At 38.4% G+C, this 21,920-nt stretch overlaps 1 protein-coding gene across 10 annotated transcripts; it reads left to right on the plus strand.

Moving 5' to 3' along the window:
• The first annotated feature begins 5,898 nt into the window (after positions 1-5,898).
• On the plus strand, positions 5,899-14,860 carry LOC103721702 (uncharacterized). Of its 10 annotated transcripts, none has more exons than XM_088713076.2 (11): positions 5,903-6,091; positions 6,174-6,245; positions 6,325-6,391; positions 6,851-7,400; positions 8,384-8,802; positions 9,926-10,175; positions 10,370-10,535; positions 10,641-10,743; positions 12,598-12,726; positions 14,119-14,338; positions 14,420-14,860. In XM_088713076.2, the coding sequence occupies exons 4-11, from the start codon at positions 7,172-7,174 to the stop codon at positions 14,692-14,694; spliced, it is 1,791 nt and encodes a 596-aa protein (XP_088569202.2). In that variant the 5' UTR covers positions 5,903-6,091; positions 6,174-6,245; positions 6,325-6,391; positions 6,851-7,171; the 3' UTR covers positions 14,695-14,860. The 10 variants fall into 10 exon arrangements, with proteins under 10 accessions (XP_088569198.2, XP_088569203.2, XP_088569199.2 ...); XM_039115007.3 differs by having other exon boundaries at positions 5,907-6,091; positions 6,884-7,400; XM_088713072.2 differs by having other exon boundaries at positions 5,899-6,091; positions 6,174-6,391.
• Positions 14,861-21,920: the final 7,060 nt, after the last annotated feature.

A 21,920-nucleotide genomic window follows, 5' to 3' on the forward strand; every position in this document is an offset into this window, starting at 1 on the left:
TATCAAGTCCCTGCAATAAAATCCTTTTATTGTCTACCTTCAAAACCATTCCAAAATGATCATTTACATGATTAGCATAAACTGACTTTTTGTAATCATTAATAACAATATAACTTTCTTTTTCAAATAAAAAAAAAGAAGAAAAGAGCATCAACTGGCGCTTTGCTTCTATTATACCATTTTCTGTGATGAACATAGGTGTGTTATTGTATCTCTCCATGGTGTACAGAATCACTTTTTCGATGCCTCGTGGAACCACATAATAACTTGACATTGCAGTCTGCAAGAAAAGTAAAAGTTGATGAGCCTCATAATGGATTAATTTAAAGAACTCCTTACTAAGTGGTACAACTACTTTAGTATGTCTGATGTAAATGGTTTAATGGTTTACAGAGATATATATTTGTAATAACTACTACTAGGCACCAGGTGATCCAATTGTTTCAGGTGTTCCAATAGGAAGACCATTCCTTTCTCCATCAATGAATGAATCATCTCTCCTACAGTCTTGCTTCCACAGGGAACGGTTGCAGTACTTTACAAATAAACTTGTATAACGATTAATTCCAATGAAATCCAGCTTATTACTAAGTCTTCTCCTATCCTTAGAGGAGAATGTTGGTAATCTTGAACCAAAAGTTTGATGCATTTCAGCGGGATAATCACCAGAGATTATTGGATCAAGAAACCCGTAAAAGCATGCAAATTGCGGTTAACCTCATATGAGTTGAAATTGGATAATTATTAGGGGAACTTGCTCAGCGGTCCATTTATTGACCGAACTTTAACATTAAATCCCTGTTGACCGGTTGTTTAACAACCGGTCCATATATATTTCAACATTGCTTTATGGGACAAAAATGCCCCCGCCTCTCCCATTCCCACCGAAGAAGGAGAAGAAAAAGGCAGCCGCCGGCCACGGCCCGCCCCCTCCCGCGCCTGCCGCCGGCCACAGCCCGCCCCCTCCCGCACCCGCTGCCCCCTTCCGCGCCGCCGGGAATACCTCCGCCCCCACGGTGGGGAGGTGCCGAAGAAGAGGAGCCGCTGCCCCCCCGGTGGCCCCATCCTGCGGCCGCCACCGTCCGACCCCCTTCCGTAGCTGCCGGCCTCGCAAGAGGAGAAGGAAGAAGAAAGAAGGAGAAGGGAAGAAGAGAAGAAAAAAAAAGAAAAAGAAAAGAAAAAAAAGAAAATGAAAGAAAAAGAAGAAAAGAAAATAAAATAAAAATAAAAATAAAGTTAACTGTGTTTCTAGACAAGTTAACTGTGTTCACAGACAACTTAACTGTGTTCACAGACCTGGAGTCGACCTTTGCTCACCTAGAGTTGACCCCTTAACAGCACGAGTCGACCCCTGTTCACCTGGAGTCGACTCTCAGGCTTTCCTAGACAAGTTAACTGTGTTCACAAACAAGTTAACTGTGTTCCTAGACAACTTAACTATGTTCCTAGACAACTCTGTTCCTAGACAAGTTAACTGTGTTCCCAAACAACTGAACTGTGTTCTTAGACAACTGTGTTCCTAGACAAGTTAACTGTGTTCCCAAACAACTTAACTGTGTTCCTAGACTACTGTGTTCTTAGACAAGTTAACTGTGTTCACAGACAACTTAACTGTGTTCCTAGACAACTGTGTTCACAGACAAGTTAACTGTGTTCCTAGACAAGTTAACCGTGTTCCCAAACAACTTAACTGTGTTCCTAGACAACTGTGTTCCTAGACAAGTTAACTGTGTTCCTAAACAAGTTAACTATGTTCCTAGATAAGTTAACTGTGTTCCTGGACAAATTAACTGTGTTTCCAAACAACTTAACTGTGTTCCTAGACAAGTTAACTGTGTTCACAGACAACTTAACTGTGTTCCTAGACAAATTAACTGTGTTCCTAGACAAGTTAACTGTGTTCCTAGACAAGTTAACTGTATTCCCAAACAACTTAACTGTGTTCCTAGACAACTGTGTTCCTAGACAAGTTAACTGTGTTTACAGACAACTTAACTGTGTTCCTAAACAACTGTGTTCTTAGACAAATTAACTGTGTTCCTAGACAAGTTAACTGTGTTCCTAGACAAGTTAACTGTGTTCCCAAACAACTTAACTGTGTTCCTAGACAAGTTAACTGTGTTCACAGACAACTTAACTGTGTTCCTAGACAACTGTGTTCCTAGACAAATTAACTGTGTTCCTAGACAAGTTAACTGTGTTTCTAGACAAGTTAACTATGTTCCCAAACAACTTAACTGTGTTCCTAGACAAGTTAACTGTGTTCACAGACAACTTAACTGTGTTCGTAGACAACTGTGTTCCTAGACAAATTAACTGTATTCCTAGACAAGTTAACTATGTTCCTAGACAAGTTAACTGTGTTCCCAAATAACTTAACTATGTTCCAACTTAACTGTGTTCCTAGACAACTGTGTTCCTAGACAAATTAACTGTGTTCCTAGACAAGTTAACTGTGTTCCCAAACAACTTAACTGTATTCTTAGATAACTGTGTTCCTAAACAACTTAACTGTGTTCACAGACAACTTAACTGTGTTCCTAGACAACTGTGTTCCTAGACAAGTTAACTGTGTTCCCAAACAATTTAACTGTGTTCCTAAACAACTGTGTTCCTAGACAAGTTAACTGTGTTCCTAGACAAATTAACTGTGTTCCTAGACAACTTAACTGTGTTCCCAGACAAGTTAACTGTATTCCCAAACAACTTAACTGTGTTCCTAAACAACTGTGTTCCTAGACAAGTTAACTGTGTTCACAAACAACTTAACTGTGTTCCTAGACAAGTTAACTGTGTTCCTAGACAAGTTAACTGTGTTCACAGACAACTTAACTATGTTCACAGACCTGGGGTCGACCCCTGCTCACCTGGAGTCGACCCCTTAATAGCACGAGTCGACCCCTGCTCACCTGGAGTCGACTCTCTCAGGCTTTCCAGAAAGCTGTTTTTCTGCCTGATTTCAGGGGTCGACTCCAGCTCTTTAGGGGTCGACCCCAGCTCTTTAGGGGTCGACCCCAGCTCGACCCCAGCTCAGCATAAGTCTACAATAATTTTCTAATAACACTTAACTGTGTGCACAGTCGAAATAACTGTGTTTCTGGGTAGAATAAGTGTGTTCCGGGATGATTTAAATATGTTCCAAGCTTATTTAACTGTGTCATGTTAGATTAAGTGTGTTCCAAACTTATTTAATTGTGTTCCAAGCTTATTTAACTTTAATTTTTATTTTTTCCTTTTTTTCTTCTTTTTTTTTCTTCTCTTCTTCCCTTCTTCTTCTTTCTTCTTTTTTCTCCTTCCGCGAACTGGCGGCACACAGTTAAGTTGTCTGCGAACACAGTTAACAAGACTGTGCACACAGTTAAGTGTTCTTAGAAAATTATTGTAGAAGTGAGCGAGTCGACCCAAGATTCTCACGAGTCGACCCCAGCAGAGCAGGAGTCGACCCCAGTTCAAACTTTTTCTTTTTTTTCTTCTCTTCTTCCCTTCTTCTTCTTTCTTCTCTTCCCGCGAGGCCGGCGGCGCCGGAAAGGGGCTGGGCCACGGCGGACGCTGGAGGAGGGCGGGCCGTGGCCGGCGACAGCCGCAGGACGCGGGACGGCGCCCTTCTTCCTCTTCTTCGGCACCTTCCCACCATGGGGGCAGGGGCGGAGGCATTCCCGGCGGCGCGGCCGCGGGAGGGGGCTCGGGGGAGGCGAGCCGGGCCGGCGGCGGCCGCGGGAGGGGGCAGGCCGCGGTCGGCAGCAGCCGCGGCTGGAAGATTACAGTTTGGAAAGTCTCTGAAATTCTTCTTCTTCGGAAGGATGGGAGATCATGAGGGAAGGGGCATTTTCGGTATCTTATTTCAAAATAAAAGGGGCTCAGGGACCGGGAATTACAGTTTGGAAAGTTTCTGGACCGGATGTTTTAGATTTAATTAACAAGGACTTTTTGTTACAGTGGAGTCTTTAGAGGGATGGGAAAGTAATTTTCCCTAATTATTATAGGCTATTTGATCCAATAATCTGGAAAAGCAAGTAAAGTGCAGTTAACTGCATGTATATTGATTCAAAAACATCAATATTAGATAAGTGGATGGCATAAACATCTAAGGTAATTAAAAAGAGTACATCGCCTAATTTCTCAAAATAAAGAAATGTAACTAACCCTCAAGTTACTCGGCCAAATAACTAATAGCAAAATATCATTAAAGTAATATAAAATACAATACTATATTAATCACCATCAGCAAATGAAATAACTGTCATCTAAGTCATACCTCAATTGAACTTGAACAGACACTAAAAGGTAATCGAAGTCAAATGAGATCATGTATTGTAGGAAATATAACATATACCAGTAAATGAATGCTTTGTTTGTTTGTTAAGGGAATTACCACGCAATTTGGAAAGCCAAAGTTTCTTTTGCTGCCATATAATCCAAAGATATATTCCTTAATGCCTCCTCGCGTCGCAAGGAAAGAATAACTCTAATTGCTTCCCCCACCCCAACTAACCTCGAAAACCGAAAAACAAAGTGTCCCATATGACATCATTTGGTTTCAAGAAAGTATAAAACAGAATCAACGTATCAATTAGCAAACGGTGATTGATTTTAAATTAGTAAACTATTGCTATTGTGGTTTGATCAGCATGTTCTTATCAAACATTACAACGAGATGATACAACTATTATTAACGATTAATAGCATACGATGAAGAGTGTTGTAATATTCTGGAAAATGATACTGATTGTAATTGCTACTGCAGTTCTTATAATCTCATTATTCAACAACTTTGACAGGTCATCATTGGAAAAAAAAATTAAAAAAATAAGTATTTATTAATATCATTTGTAACCATCTAGAACTTCATTTGCTAGTCAAAAAATATTTTTTAAATTTTTTGGTCCAATATAAGTATCCAATTTTTTTTTTGATGAATAATCGGATTAAACATATGCCCATACTGTTCCTCACACCTTTTATTTAGTCTGAATGGCCTAAAAAAATTTAAATTATACCTGGCTTTGTTTGAATAATCATGAACGCAGCTTGCTTAGATAAAATTGCTCGACCGGATGATGACGTCGGCCAGACGGCCACAAATGAGGAGAACAAACGGAAACCCGTTCCTCCTATTTTTCTGACCTGACGGGTCGGGTGGGCTTTTATTCCAATGCGGATGGGTGAGGCTGGCGTTATGAGGGCCATGCGGCGCAAGGGGCCGTCACTTACGGGCCACAGTACGGCTGCTGTCTCAAGTCAACATTAAGATAATTATTGTAGTTAAGTCGTCACTGAAATAGAAGTAATGCTGTGAATAGCGTGATTCGGTGGACTGAAAGTTTGGGTCCCCTTCTCATCTCCCACTTGGGTCATGAATCTGGCCGTGGCCACCACAAAGACATGCTTAAATTGTGAGCCTGGCAAGGGAAAAAAGAGCCTTTGGCACGTATGATGACTTAAAAAATCGTACAGCACTTAGCCACTGGATTTGAAATTTTAAATTTTAATATCCTCCTCCCACGGGAAGGCTCAACCACTTCGATTGGACCCTGATTGCTCTTTTTGTCCATCGCCTGCCATGTACCTTGATTCTGATGGGGGTGCTATTCAAAATTAAGCAGTGATTTGACTGGTGCAAATTTATTGGGTAAGGCTTTTAATTAGATGCAAAATTGACCTCCGGTGCTTTTTAATTAAAATTGGGCCGGACCAATTAAGCTAAATCCTCTTCTTTTTGGGCCCGGTTCACGCTGACCTAAAAGAGTCATGCACCCCGCGGATGGGAGACACCCACCATCCAATTCGCTTACGAAAACTCTCAAATCCGCCGCTAGATTCCCATGGCTGCCGACCGGTCCAGCTGGCCTGACAGCGATAGCGATGTGACATACAGTGTTCATCTCCTCCATCGTCATCAGACGGCTACCGTGACCAGACCCATCGCGTACTCGAACCACTCCAAGAAAAGGAACTATGACTGCCAGCCCACCAAGCAGAAAGTTCGAAGCAAAAACAGAACTTTACGATTCTTTGTAATAATTCTCTTCTCTGATAATGCCTTCTTTTGCTTTTCTCCCACTGAAAACGAGATTCTCTGTGTATCGTTAGTGTAAGTTTTTCCTTCTACCTTCTTTCTCCTTCTTTATGCCATTTCTTTTGTTGCTTCGTATATTTTAATCTTCTTTTTCTAGTGGGTCGCTCTTATAAAAATGGCTGACGTTTTAATCAAGCAAAGGTGGCTGCGCGGGATCCACCTGGGGGAGGTATGGGGGTTGTTTGCTGCTCCCCAGGGGATGATTATTTCCTGTCAGCCTGCTGATTCTTGTTCTTCTCGCTCGGTAGACCCGTGGAGGCTCCATCCATGTCTGCTTACGTGAGTTGAGGAAAGGAAACGAGAAAATTGAACAAGGTAACTTCAATTATATTTCTTGCCCTGTTCATGCTTATTTCTTCTATTTACTCGTACGGATCGAGCTCTCTTTAATTCGAACACTTTTCATAATTTCATCTGGTCCATTTTCATGTGTCCTTGTGAATTTTTTCTGAAAAGCCTCTCCTTCTAGGTCAGGATTGCATGCGTTAGGTCATGCATGTGTGTGATATTTATGTTGGACACGTAACATTGTTTCTATCTAAGGTTTCATGAGATTAATGTGCTTATGTGTTCCCGCTTTCCTTTTTTTACAGAGCAGAAAAAGATTTATGACGGTTTTTTTTAGATAGGTTTTTCTATTATTAGATTTAGCAGTAGTAATGGATTTTAATGGTCTTGTTGTTAATCTTTTTTTATTTTGCCTTCTTATTTTTGTTGATGCTTCGATTTTTTTGTTTTTTCTTTTATGTGAATATTATGACATGAGTACTAAAGGAAAGAACCTTTCATGTGATGTTGCGGTTGAAGGAAGGAGGTGAGGCTCATTTATGAGGTGAAGGTGAAACGACTTCGGCGGTCCTTTTTGTCTCCTTGGTGTGGGAAAGAAAGACCCAGATTCCAGAAAGATTTAACTACGCTTCTCTCAAATTTAAGGTCTTAGGGAAACTCTGCTCTCTGTCATGTTCTTGAATTGAGATTCTTGGGCAAGAGTTGGTATCAATTTGGAGAGCGCTAGTTAAGAGATTGGTGGGGAAGGGCTCTTTCTGTCTTGGATAAATTATTTTGGATGAGGGAATAGGAGAGGAGGAGGTCGGAATGGAAACAACAGCAGCTCAGAAGAGTCTTGAGAGGGTGATCTCTCAGAAAGCCTTCCAGATGAGCAGCTCCACTCCTTGTAAAGTATGGGTACTGGGCTTCTTCTGTGGTGTCTGCATCACCTATTTATTTCTGGCTTGTCTGACTCCTTTTAGAACAGAAGAGTTTGGATTAATTTTTTCGAGGTCCTCAGGAGCAGTTTCTCAGAGTTCGAGCATGATATATTCTGGTAATGGCCATCTCCGAGCCTGATTATTTTTTGTTTTCTTGTTTTATAGTAATATCCTCTTTCCTTCCTGGATTAACACCATTATTTCAGTACCATATCAATTTGAATGACCATCAGAGTAATTTGTATATTGTGTTGATGAAATATATATTTCTAGTATGACCTGTGTTTAGTTTAATCAGTTGAAATTTCTAGGAAAACTAGCTAACTAAGTATGGAGTGCTGATTCTTCATACCTTTTGCTAAACTTGAACCTTTTGCTTTGCACTTTGTCTTAGTTTACGAAAGACTTGCAAATATTCACCCCCTCCCCTCCCCCCCAAAAACGTTTCTCCTATTTCTTTTCCTTTTCTTTTCTTTTCCTTAAGTAGACTTCATGTTTTTCTGCTTCATAACTACACTTGTTATCTGATTTCTCTTCTGAATTTTGATTGTTATCTGGTTTTCTTCAACATGTAGTTTTATTGTGCTTCCAATAAATTCATATTTCTTCTTCCAATTAATCCATGTATATGTTTATCTATCAGACTTTAAAAAAGTTCTGGTAACCCTCCAGTGTTTAATTCTTGGGACACTCACTGGACTAGCATTGATTTCTTTTCTTGTTGCAGAGAGTGATCAGGAAAAAAAAGGTGAATGATGCATAAACTTGACTTATATGGTCCAATTTGCATCTGCAGATTAAGCAGTGCATGGCAGCAGTAAATGAAACATCTAGGCAGCCACAATGAGCAGGCTTGCTGGCTTTGATTTTTAGCAATTTAATCATGAATTTTAACACTATATTTTAATTCAATATGCTATAGAGTATGGAGTTGACCTTCTACTTGCAATGGTTTCTGAGGTCAAAAGTTTCTTAACAAGCAAAATATAGCTAGCATTGCATAACTAAATAATTTTTTTTGGAGTTAATATTCATTTCCACTATCTAGGTATTACATTTGATGATTTTGAGATATATTTGTTTTCTTTGGTGATTATAGATGTTGGTACAGGTGGAAACTATAGTTTTGCACCCAATTTTTCTCAAAGAAAATTCATATATTTACCAAAAGAAAAGGGAACTCTAGATAATTCTCAAGGAAGCGAAACACAGAGCCATGAAGAGAGGGTCCTGATGCTGTTCTCAGCTTGGAGTGCTATACTGGATGAAGTGGGTAATATCTTTGCTCAGGGACTGCAGAGATCAAACTTGCCTCAAGCTCCTCATTTGGAAAACTGCAGATCAAGTGTGGAAACAAATAAGCGTTTTGACAACCGTGGTGAAAATGAAAGTCTTCCTCCTTGGACATTGTGGAAAGGATTGTTAGGGTTAAATTTACTTCAGCCATCATTGTCAAAAGGTCCAGACCGGATGCATTTTGGACGCAGGGCAAAGTCTGAAGGTGCTTATCCTCCTTGGGTATGTCTTTTTGTTAGCATCATCTAGTTTAAAGTTCATAGGAATTGTTCTAAAAGATGTTCTCCGTTTGTGCACTATGAATGTAATATGAAAACCGAAACTTTCTCGTGCACATTCTTTTCTAGATATTTAGTGCGTCATACATTCTCCTGATCTTGATTATTCCTTAGCTTGGAATTCATATACAGAAGAAATCATGCATCTCTTTATGCAAGCATGACGTGCATCTACATTCATATCCATTCACTTGCATTTATCTCTCATGGTTACATTTTATTGCAACTTGTTTAGTTAACAATTCTTGAATTGGAGATATTTCATAAATCATCCGGCCCGTTTGGACATAATCTTCTGTAGATAAAATCCCTCCAAACATATTGGAAGATAGGAAACAAGGGACGGAAGGAGAAGCTCATGCACCTGAAGAAGCCACTGAGCATAATATCTCCGAAAAATAGAGATTATATATTTGCTTTAAAAGGCAGTTTCACTATTTAGGATTCTCCATTCTTTATTTGGCCCCATAATAGAAATTCTCATTCTCCACACTGTTTATCTTTCTCTCGTTGCCTCCATTATTAGGTTAATCCATGGATAACTTAATCTGGTGGCCAAGCAGGCCCTTATTCTTTTCTGGGATTGCGGGATTCTTGTTACATCATTGTTACATTGTGATAATGGAACATGAACCCAAAATAATCAGACTAAGTTTATGAACTAGCTTGGTGATAAAGAAACTAAACTGCAATGCTGAGAGATACCATAGAGTAGGAATTCTCTACAAACAGTAGGGAAACAACTATCTTTAAAGCAACAAAATTTGGCATCCACTGTACAAGCATGACAGCCAGTGTCCTTGAAAAATCCGGCCCTTATATTTCTGGTCAAACTACTCTCTTTTCCACTCTCCACTAGATGCATGGTATGGTCCATATTAAGATTCTAATTAGTTGGTGAAAAATGAAAACATCATTTGCTTGGAAGTTTGTTCCTTACCTTGTCTACTTTCGTTTGCCTCCTTTTATGACATTTGCTTCCTTTGGTAGAGGTGTACTGATAATTGCTTCACATCTATTCTTAAAAAACTTAATAGATTTTTTTTTTTTTCTGTTCAATATTTCAGATTGTAGGATCCGATGAAGATAACTTTCCACTTACTAGGCAAGTACAGAGAGACATATGGATTCACCAGCATCCACAAAACTGCAATGATCCTAACCTGCGGTTTCTAATTGCTGATTGGGAGAGGCTACCAGGATTTGGTATGGGGGCCCAACTAGCTGGAATGGCAGGGATGCTTGCGATTGCAGTCAATGAGAAACGGATTTTGGTTACAAATTACTACAATCGAGCTGATCATAGCAGTTGTCAAGGTGGCATTTCTATTTATGAAAAAAGAGATGTCTTATGTTTCACTTGCTTCATTCTGAAGTCTGGAGTTAAAACTGTTCCTTGTTTTTATTGGAATCTGACTAATTTAAGAATTTTATCCTTGTCTTCATTTTTTTAAATACTTCCCTCTACAAAATAAGTGGATCAACTTGAAATAATACATGCTGATTGACAGGTTCATCACGGTCGCATTGGTCTTGCTACTTTTTCCCAGAGACATCTTTTGAGTGTCAAAAACATGCCTTTGACCTCCTGAGGAGTCAGGAAGCTTGGAAAAATGGAATTATAACCGTGAAGGAAAACTACACATCAAAAGAAATATGGGCTGGGCGTATACCAAGGTATAATATTCCTCAGTTTGATTTCTGTGACTTCATAGTGCATTTTATTGACTTAATTTTTCCTTCTCTCAAAAAAACTTGCTTCTTTATTTAATTTTCTCATAGAGTATGGGGTGATCCATGGAGTTATTTGCAACCCACAACTGATATAAGTGGAAATTTACTTACACATCATCATAAAATGGATAGAAGGTGGTGGCGAGCACAGGTACTGCAGCTTTAGATCTGTTCTTTCATATAATGAAGTTTGTTCTAATAAAGGTTAATGCCATGCCCTCAAGATCTTGGATGATAACTTTCAATAGTGTTGGTTTCTATCATATCTGTTCAGTAACCAATTTATCCCAAAAGCTTAAGCTAACAGGGAATGGGTCAACAATGTATGTCAGGCTTAACACCATCCCGTCATGCATGGCCCAAATCATGCACGTGGAGGGACAATAAAAACTGAAGTGAGTCGAGACTATAACCGGGTTAATTAAATAAATAATTAGCATAGAGGGATTCAAACTCACGACCTCCATCAGACTTGAGCTTTGATATCATGTTGAGTAACCAATTTACCCCTGAAGCTTAAGCTGATACAATATCAGTTACTCAGTTTATATCTTCGATATTCACTTTATCAGGTCCACCGACTGACTTTTGTTCCTCAATATCTTGGCATCACTGAAGTTTTCAAGAAGCATGGGAATCCTTGACGTGGATGGCCATGAACACAACAATCTTCAATTATCTGAATACTCTGTCAATAGGTTCGCAATGTTTCCCCAGATTTGCAGTGAATTTGCTGCATAAGCAGTGTTAGATCTTGTATCACTCATTGCATACACAAAGCTTCCTGCCAATCTAAAACTCATATTAATTTTCTTCTTTCCTGCATTGGGCATCGTAGGTCATATTCTGCTATCTGACCATACACCATGCACTTGCTTCACTGTCAACATATTAACTGATTTGGCAATCTTATCAACATAATTCATCTGACATCGTAATTTTGCTCTGAACTCGTGGGTTTAATTTGCTAGATCTTGATGTAAGGCATGAGGCAGCTTAATCTCATGCTGGATTGGGTTATAGTAGGCAGTACCATCAGGGAAAACCTGGGTAGTGCCATTACACATTATATCTGTGAGTTAAAAAGGAATAGATGAGGCATATATTTGAAGAAGTGAAATGTGCTCCCAGTTAGAGGCATCAAAAATCCTTATAAGAGAAAATACAGAGATTACTGGGGAATGACATAAATGAAAGAAAGGATCTTAAGAAATTGAGATTAAATTGGACATGCTGGTGATGGATGTAAGGCTGAGACCTTGTATTTTGTAATATATTTTTTCCTGGTTTCTTTATAGTTTTTCTTTCTTTTTCATGTCCCTGTCAGGGTCAGTTAGATACCTAATAAATCCTGCTTATGTTTGCTTAAGTTAAAAAAAAAATCTACGACATGATCGTTGAACTGTCTTTGCCTCTAAAGAGGACCCCATATGTACGAACTGTCTTGGTTTGCCACAGATGGTGGCCTAATATACGTGCCTCACTCTCTCTCTCTAGAGAAAGGACGAGGAGGAGGTCGAGGCCCATTGAAGTTTGTGAAGACCATGAATTGTGGTGAAGGCAGGTCTTGAACCCAAGTCACTGATACCGAAAAATAGTGACTTAACCAACTAAATTAGTTGGCATACTGTGCATCTGTTTTATAAATGGAAAATTAGAAGATGTACATAATATTGCTGCTAGTCAATCAAATCTCTGAGATAGTAATTTAGATGTAGCAGTTTGATTGTTATTATTCTTCTTATTGATATCAGAATTTCAATTTTTGTGTATTAAAGATGACATTCATACTGTTTATGCTCAATTGTTTGGTTTATTTCCTATTATTCTTTTCTCCTTTTCAGTTCTGTCCTTTTCAGGCACTGCATGCTTTTTACCAATTTTCTCATCTTATTTCCTTCCCCAATCTCTGGTGACTCCAACTGTCTAATTCCAAAAATTCCTGAATATTCTGTTAAAACTTTATCTCTGAATTTTGTTATCTTTTCAACCTTTTCTTTTGCAGGCTATACGATATTTAATGAGGTTTCAAAGCGAATATACATGTGGTCTCCTGAACATGGCTCGGCATAAAGCATTTGGTTTGCAAGCAGCTAAAATGGTTGTTGAAAATCTCCCTGTGGCTTGGCCAAAGGTTTGCAATGGTTATAATCCTTTGCTTTTGTTGGTTTGCGTTTCTAAATGATTCTAATACATCCATTTTTTTTGTTTTAGTCATCCGGCAAAGCTCGAAGCATTTATTTGCAATGTTGCCACTACTTTTTCCTTTGTTCATATATCATATTGATTAGCTAGTATGATTAAGTAAACTCCTGTAGTGTGCTTAGCTTATGTGAAAATTTGTGAAAGTTGACATCTGTACCAGACCAAGGAAAATGAAGATTTGCGCTTGTACGAGGAAATAAAGGGGCTGGTAGGAGAATAATTATTAAAAACAAATGGAAACAATTTACTGATCACTTAAACTTTCATGTTTTACTGGAGGAAGTGGGTCAGATATTTAGATCAGACATTTGACACGGGCACTTAAATATGAGCAAGTCCAAGGAACAGCATAAATGATTGAACTTTTAAGAGTCAAAGTATTCGAGCTGAGATGATCTATTTTTTATTGTTTAATGGCTAAAGAGCCTGTACATAGCTGTGAGCTTCTGAAGGTTGAAGCATACGGATATTGCGTCTAGTATTGCTAGCACATCTTATTCACCTACTGAAAGCATAAGAGAACTGACAACTTTCATTTGCTTAAAGAGAATGCTGAGCTTACATTTTTACCTTTGAAAGAAGCTTAATTTCATTGGCCAAACCTTTAAAATAATCATCCTGTGTATTTTCAATTATTTTCTTCTCTGTTGGGGTTGGTAAGCACATGCTTGAATGCCAACAAAATGGTATTTCTAGACTTAGTTGTATCACTCATCTGTATTCAGAGAAATTAATTCATCAAAAGATAAATGCGATCCATAAAATGCAAGTCCAGTTTAACATATTTCTTATCCAGGTGCATCCAGTTTTCTTTTTTTCTTTTCTGATGCATAATATATTTATGTTTTTGTTTGTGTTGATTTATTCCTTAATTTCTCTTTAGGAGAAATGTGAATCCATTTGCTAAGTGCTCAATCAAGCTTTTTGCAATCTTAAACCTATTCTTACCAATAAATGGAAGCCTGTTGGTTGAATGATTTGAGTTCACCCTCGATAGGGTCAATTGACCCTATGTATTAGAACTCCCCATCTTTCCTAGATATGTTCAAAGAGGTTGTTTTATCTTTGGATAGTCATTTAATTGTTAATCGCCAAGTGAGACCATTGTATGTATTGAAGGGAAGAATCCAATGCAACTTCATTTAGACTTTTTGAGGTTCGATAATGCCATTATTCTTGTTTATTCACAAGGGATCCTATGATGTACATAATACATACACAATAATTCAGCTTCTGCCATCCAAGGAACGTAAGTAACAGAGTTACGAGGGTTTATATTTTCAGGTATAAGAGAAATGAGTATGAAGGTTTTGTTTTTCAGGTGGTCAATAACAGATCTCAAGCTGACATCGAGCGATTTGTATGGTCTAACCATAAACCCTGGATTCCGAGACCGCTTCTAAGCATGCATGTGAGGATGGGAGACAAAGCTTGTGAAATGAAGGTTGTTGGATTCGAAAATTACATGCAACTGGCAGAGCGCATCCGAGAGCGCTTTCCGGACCTCAACAGCGTATGGCTCTCCACAGAAATGCAGGAATGTTATTCTCACTTGATCTCTGTAAATCTTTGTGCTTATTCGCATGACTTCTGAATTGAAATAATTAATTTTGTGCAGGAAGTCATTGATAAATCGAGATTGTATCCCCATTGGAACTTTTACTACACAAATGTGACACGCCAAATTGGCAATATGACAATGGCAACATATGAGGCAAGTCTTGGCAGAGAGACCAGCACAAACTATCCCCTCGTCAATTTTATGATGGCAACTGAAGCAGATTTCTTCATTGGTGCTTTGGGATCAACATGGTGCTACCTCATAGATGGCATGCGGAACACCGGAGGGAAAGTAATGGCTGGTTATCTGAGTGTCAACAAAGATCGGTTTTGGTAGCTCAGGCAAATTAAGGGAACAAATGTGGATATGTGAAGTATGTGGTATCCTCCGTTTTATTTATGTATAGAGCCATTCTTTTTGGTCCCCATGGTGGGTTATTGTACATAAAGAACAGAAGATAGTGCTTCATAAAATCAATAAATATTTTGAGACTTCTTATGAATCTTTTTTCATGCGTTCCTCTGCTTTCTTTACGGTATCAAATAATGGCAAATGGGAATGTGAGAGTGGCACCAGATACGTTCATGATGCGAAGCTGTTCTTTTTCCATATTCGGCGTTGACCCGGGTTATGGGTCTGACCTTTTTCAAGGGAATGCCCGAGTCATGCAGCTTTTGAGATGCTATCCACCAGAAGCGGTCGGTGGATGGTCTCGGACACAAACAGTAGGTTAAAAGCGTGAGAATATGATTGGGTTTCGATTGATGGATACAGCACAATCACCACTCTATTATGGGTGGCCATGATCATGGTGGCATGCATGACTTGCTCCTTCGTGTGATGCCAAAAAGGCTTCAAAATGCAATGTCTCTACAAGTGTAAGTGAACTATACTATGCAGCCCTCAATGGCCATTATTAGAAAATGAACCGCCATCAAACAACACGCACCATGTATGACATGCACGTATAATGATTGAAACTATAACTAGTTCTATATTATGCTTGTTATGTACTCTTTATTTAGGTTCTCTTAACGTATGACAGGTTAGCAGCAAGCAAGGATTAGCTATTTTTCTCATTTAGCTCTTTCTTTCTTTTGCTCCTTCCTTATTTTAGTCCTTTCATTGCAGCCATTGATTATTTCTTAACGTATAACAGGCTAGCAGCAAGCAAGGACTAGTTGTTTTTCTTATTTAGCTCTTTCTTTCTTTCGCTCCTTTCTTTTATTAGTCCTTAATTGTAGCTATTGATTATTTCAAACTCCTGTATATATAGATAAAGCATACAACAATACAATAACAAGGCATAAAGCATCTTTTTTCCAATATTGGGTTTCTTCATATTTTGTCAGGTTCTAAAACGAAATATAAGTTTTCCTTCCTACTTTTAGCCCTTACATGTTGCCAAATATTAGCTCCAAGTCTCAGCTCAAGATTACAGTCATATTGATATTGTTCAAGTCATAAACTCATATCAGACGGCCGTTGGCTGCAAAACGCTCGATTAGTGCTCTCGGAATTGGATGGGCCCGTGATGACAACCTTCTAAACCCACTAGAAGGGTGAGGTGGTGGAGTCAATGCAACCCACTAGAAATACTAGCTCTCAAATATTTAAGCCACCATGAGATCACTCGAGTGCTGTGTCTATATCTATGGTATTATATGGATCCACTAGAGAGTAGTAGCGGTCATGAACTCTGCATAAATTCAGCATGTTCCCCACTCAAGGGAGTGGCATCAGGTGACTGTTCTCCTTCCATGGTGGGAACCCTTTCCAGGGGCAAGTAGAAGTAGTGCAGCCTATGAATTCAGGCCAAATTGAGAAGATAAAAGATTCCTCATATGAACTGTGCCATTCGTTTGCTTGCTTCAGATTCAGGTTCATAATTTGCAAGTTGGACCTATCGAAGAGAAACTTTTGCCATTGATAGAATTAAATAAGTCAGTGTTATAAGTTGGTAGGACCAAGTGATCTTGGCTACTTCCTGGAGTATCTGGATTGAGCTGGCACTCCAGAGTCCAGTCTTTTCTAACAAAGCTATAAGCCAGTCTCCCAGATTTGTGATATCATCCTTTGAAAGCCCTCGGAAGTGCTTATCCCAGAAAACGGTAAAGAGAAATACGTGATGATCATGGGAGCTTTAAACTCTCTATCTAATGTAACCAACTTCTGCCTTGAGTTCATCTGTCCTGAGGCCAGCTATTGGTAGGGTTGCTACCATTCTGGCACTGTAGTCTGTGTTTCTTTATCCCAATGAGGTTGGTGGACTTCCCCCTCCCTTTTCTCAACAAAAAAGAAAAGAAAAAAAGAAAGAAAATTTATTTTTTAATTATGGCAATTTCTGATATAGTGAACCAATTAGGTGGCTTTAAGTAATTAAATATTTTTGTTTTTTTATCAAATGTATTTGTCTGGATGACACTGTCTATTGAACATCACAGAGTTGTTCCTAGCTATATATATATATATATATATATATATATATATATATATATATATATATATATATATATATATATATAACCTTTCAAATTTGGCAATTAATTATGGCCATATTTCAGAGTAGCTTCTCCTAAATAATTCAGATAGCTTGTTGCTAAAAATGTTTTTTTTTTCCAAAAAAGAGAATCAAAGCAGTTTCTCTTAAAAAAAGAATCCAGATATTCTTCTGCAAGACTATTAGAAGATCTCCCACTTGGTTTAAGGATGATTATTCTTGAGATAAAACATTCTCAATGACCTTTTTCCTTTTCTTTTCCTCCCAAAGAAAACCATGTGAAGACATCCAGAACAGAGTTTTCCCAATGTCAAAATGTTAGAAGTGAAAAAAAAAAGAGGCTTGCAGAGGCCTTTAGTTTTTCACTTTACCAAGCTCTCCTCATGTGAATAAGTTTCTAGGACATTGGAGTCATACAATTTGTCCTGGCCTTTTCCTATGGTACTGACATTGCACCCTTGATGGAACGGGTGAAAGTAGCATAGAATTTAAGGGGTCAGCATCATGGATAAGATGACATCACCTTTCCCATTTCATCAGCTAATCTAAACAGTAGAATTTGTTCGTGGACGATTAAGAAGGAAGGAAGGAAGACCAAACATCCAAGCAATGGGCAATTGGGCATATAGCTCTTGTCCAACTCAACTCAAGCACCTACCCACTATTACAAGCGTATTGCATGTCACTTTGAGGGCATGCAGATAAAGCTGAATACTTCTTTATTGACTTAAGGAATCATTTGTGCTTGTTTTTAGTAGAAAGATGTGGTTTTCCGAATGATAAATATAATTCCATAGAGATAAATTTAAAACCCGAGCAGTGAACAATATAAGGCTTTCCATTTCCTGATTGGATGCTATATATTCAAGTAAATTTTAATGAGATTTTATGATTATTATTTATTTTGCATTAAGTTGTACAGCAGTTGCAGTCTTTCATATACTTTGGACTTTCTGGCAGCTTCTTCCTTTTAGCTATAAACTTCTGTCATGCCAAATGTAAAAGGACCTTCCTTCCTAAGTTTAAAAGAAAAGGCTGAACTCAACTTCCAGTGGCACTTCGCATATACTTAAAAATGATGAAATGGAAAAAGCAGCAAATGAAGGAGGATGTTCTGGGCACCAAATCTCCCTGGTCATGTCATTACCCAGGCACTAGGGATTAAAGATAATATAATCAAATAGCAGCCTTAAGAATAATGGCAAAATTTCCCATTGGCAACAAATCTCTCTCCATGTCATCAAACTAGTATTGATTGAAGTTACATACCACTGAATTGTTAGTAAGTAGGTGGATTAAGATGTGGCAAGATGTTTCCATATGTACAAATCAGCTGGCCTAGACCCAACTGTTTAGGTTCCGAATGCCACAGAGCTGCATCATATCTGTGTCTTCCCTTTAGGATTTCTCAAGCTCTACAGCTTGCACTTCTTAGAATAAAACACACAGTACTTGATTCGGCCGCAAAGTTGTCAGGCATGGATGCGCACCGATAACAAATATCTAGCGACACATCTTAGCTGAATGCTATGTGTTCAATTAATATTTTTATGCCAATATACCTTAATTATTATCCCTAGATATTGCACAAAGCCATCTCTGAAATGATGTCCTGAAATTCAGAGCCACCCAATACATATATGCCAGAGTATATATATCGATCGTCATCAAGAGATTACGGGACGTATATGAACTGAATGCAAGCAAAGGTGACATTGACATTTAAGGGATTTGGATCAACACTAGAGAAAGATGAGTTGTATCATGTCACAAAGCGTCAGCATGAGAAAATTTGGATCACCAAAGCCACCAAGTTTATGCTTGGCTGATAGGATTTGCATCGGTGCATGTTTCTTGCATCAATTCATTCTCAACAAACGGACTAAAGCTGTAGCATCGGCAACAGAATCATCTGGATAAAAAACTTACAGAATGATGGTTCTTAAGATCTTCAGAAGATGGTTTTTAAGAACTTTATTTGGTTGAGCATAACAAATTAGCAATGTCAAAATATTTTCTTTTGGAGCCAAAAGGGAATCCTCACATGTACTGATGAACAAGGCTTAGCCAGGAAGAGAATAAAACTTTGCAACGAGGACGTAGTGCAATTAACATTGACCAACCCACTTATTATCTATTCAAAGAATGCTAAAAGCCGAAGCACACCTGTATTGCAATATGAGAACTTGTTTGGATCAAACAAGCAATAGAAATCGATTGACCAAAAGCCTAGCATCATTAAACAATCACCCAACAGGGGATTAGGCTCCACTAATCTTGTATTATAGTGGCCAAGTGACAGAGGCTGCAAGGAAAGGAAAAGCTATGAGGAGGTTATAATGGAGTTGCTTTAACCTTTTCATAAAAAGAAGCAGCCAATAAGAGATGACTTGGGAAAAAGGACGATCCCCATTTCCGCGTTGCACAAAGACTGCTAACCTCTTTAAAGTATGGTGGACATTCATTAGAGAGCAACGAGACCAACAAGGGAACTTTTTTCCTTGTATCATTGAGCGTAAAAGGAGTTGTCAGCCAGCATCTTTTGTGGATTCATCCTTATTTTATTATATCTTATCTTCTGCACAGATTTAGATGTTATAACCTATCACTCTAAATGGTCCCTAAAGCTAGAAGTCTCTCTGCCACAGCCCAATAAGCTGTCCTGAAGCAAGCTTGAAGGGCTCCCTGCATAACATCATGGGATCAATGATTTCTTGAGGGCATTGTGATCAAGTGGGGGGAGAACAGAAACGGGTGTGGTGCCAACCTCACACTACTCGCCTCCTCATAACATCAGCAGCAGATCCCACTAATTATTTGTTTTTTCATCAGTATTGGCGTCCAACACTGTGTCCAGCTACTGAAGAACAGTTCGAGATCCCACTGACACACCAAGCATTTCCTGAAATGTCACTTTGATCCAATTAAGGATGGCAATCTGGAAAGCTTATGCTAGGTTAATATAAATGGTAGCAGATAACCCATGCTATGGAGTAGTGGGAGTTGTGAAGCTGAATCAGCCATTATCTCTCAAATTTCAGAACTGGAATCTTAATAACTAACTAAAGTTCTCATAAGACGAATCTTAACTTTGTTTGATGAATGTTATGATATAAGTTACGTACATATTCTTTTATTGTCAAGAAGAACAAATATTTCTAGAAAGAGTAGCTGTTGTTGGATTTGCTCTCCTTGATCAGCCTCTCCAATTCTTCTGATGTTCTGGTTTGGAGGCTAAGGGAGAACAGTCTAGTGTTAATTCTTATTACTACTTTATTAATCATGGAGGCGTGCCGTGCCGGTTTTACAAGACTATTTGGAAAGCTCTGGCACGCAAGTGTGAGGATCTGTGCAGGTATGTGTTTAGTTCCACATCGATTATTCGATAGATAGATCGTGAGCACTTGTACAGGATCAAGGAACCCAAATTATACTTTGTAGTTAGTTTTTTTGGGTGAGATTCTGGGTTGTGACAAATGGTGTCAGCGCGGACCTGGCCCATAACCTATATAGATTAGGAGAACTGTAGCACGGATTCATTAGGATTGACCACGAGCCGATCGTGGTACTTATGATTAGATTTGAATGGATTTGAACCTTTAGTTTAACAAGGACGTCGGGGCTTATTCTAAGCATATGCTCATTCATTAAAGCCGTCTATATTCCCCTTCCAACTTTAGAGTGTTGAGGTCTTGATTCTTTTTTAAAGAAAAAAGGTTTCGGTCCCTGCGGTCCTCTTCAAAGCCTTCCACTTTTATCTTTGTGGGTTAGCTTACGTTCCGCCAACTCTCAGGCTAGTCACAATGCCACACCTTCCAAGTTAGAGGCATCACCATTTTAACCTTTTCTTCTTATTTTCCTCCTTTTTGTAAATTATACTTTTATATTTTCACTTTAATAAACTAGGGGGAAGTTTCTCACTTCCTCCAATTTCCATCCAAAATAAAAGAAAAATAAAAGAAAGAGTAGCTGCTGATCCATAGAATGTTTAAAGGATGTGATTTATGATGTACATTTATTTTTTTATTGTTTGGAACGATCATCTTTTGTGGATTGGTTAAATCCTTGGTCTAACGATGACATATTGTTCTAGCATGCTTGGTGGTAGGAATCAATGGAAGACGTACAATCCTGAGGGACTAATTCTATAAAAAGTTGTTCACCTAAAAGCAGAGATCGATAGATCAGTAACAGGGTCTTCAAAGCTTCTAAACATGGTAATGGCGGCTACAACAATGATGGAAGAGATGAAGGCGGCAGATTAGGTGATCGGTGGCTCTGATTTCATGTTAAAATATTTATAAAAAAATAAAAAAAACAAAAAAGAGAGAGAGAAAAAAGTGATTTTATTTTTCTATTCCAACACATTTGGTATATCTCAAGGATTATATATACTCGTTTATAGACTTCATACAAAAAAATAATATTGGTTGATATGGAATAATGCTAATAAAGAAAAATAATACTCGTTGATATAAGTAGTTATGTGATCTCTAAAATTACTTTAACAAAATCATGTCAACAAAAAAAAATAATACTGGTCGATATAGAATCACGCTAATAAAAAAAATATTATGGGCCAATACATGTTGTTACGTAATTTCTAAAATTATGCTAATAAATATTGAATAAGGTACAAACAAGCACTGGACTAAGTTGTAATTATGCACTAAGTATGGTTACTAATGCTTGTTGGCACTAATATTAGGCAGGACCGATTCCAGTAATATATAATTATATTTTTTGTTAAAACATATAAAATTATACTATGAAGGCCTATTATTTTTTTCTTTATTTTTTTCCCGAGTGAATGTTGCAAGCCTATTCTTTAAAGCATAAATTGCTCGAGTTGGGTATTTTGGGCTGGCCTGCGGTTTCTAACGGACGTGGCGAGCCGAGTCTTCCAAGCTAATGTTCTAGCCATCCAAGACCAAGTGATTACATCTGGACCCCACATTAGATGTGATCCGTTTATCTCGTGACCTACAGATAAAACGGGTGTGTCCCTGCCCCTGTACCTTCGAAGTTTCTTGGACGGGTGCAAGCGGTCGCTGCTTTGGGG

This window comes from Phoenix dactylifera, chromosome 16 (genome assembly GCF_051530095.1).
Source record: "Phoenix dactylifera cultivar Ajwa chromosome 16, Ajwa_hap1_PhDact_Kaust_v1.1, whole genome shotgun sequence".
Classification (NCBI taxonomy): domain Eukaryota; kingdom Viridiplantae; phylum Streptophyta; class Magnoliopsida; order Arecales; family Arecaceae; genus Phoenix; species Phoenix dactylifera.

Bases quoted from the DNA above. Each gene is read 5' to 3' on its own strand.
- LOC103721702 (XM_088713072.2), top strand. From the start codon at position 7,172: ATGGAAACAACAGCAGCTCAGAAGAGTCTTGAGAGGGTGATCTCTCAG. The intron at 7,401-8,383 runs GTAATGGCCATC...TGGTGATTATAG, and splicing joins TTCGAGCATGATATATTCTG to ATGTTGGTACAGGTGGAAAC. The intron at 14,339-14,419 runs GTTATTCTCACT...TTGTGCAGGAAG, and splicing joins CTCCACAGAAATGCAGGAAT to TCATTGATAAATCGAGATTG.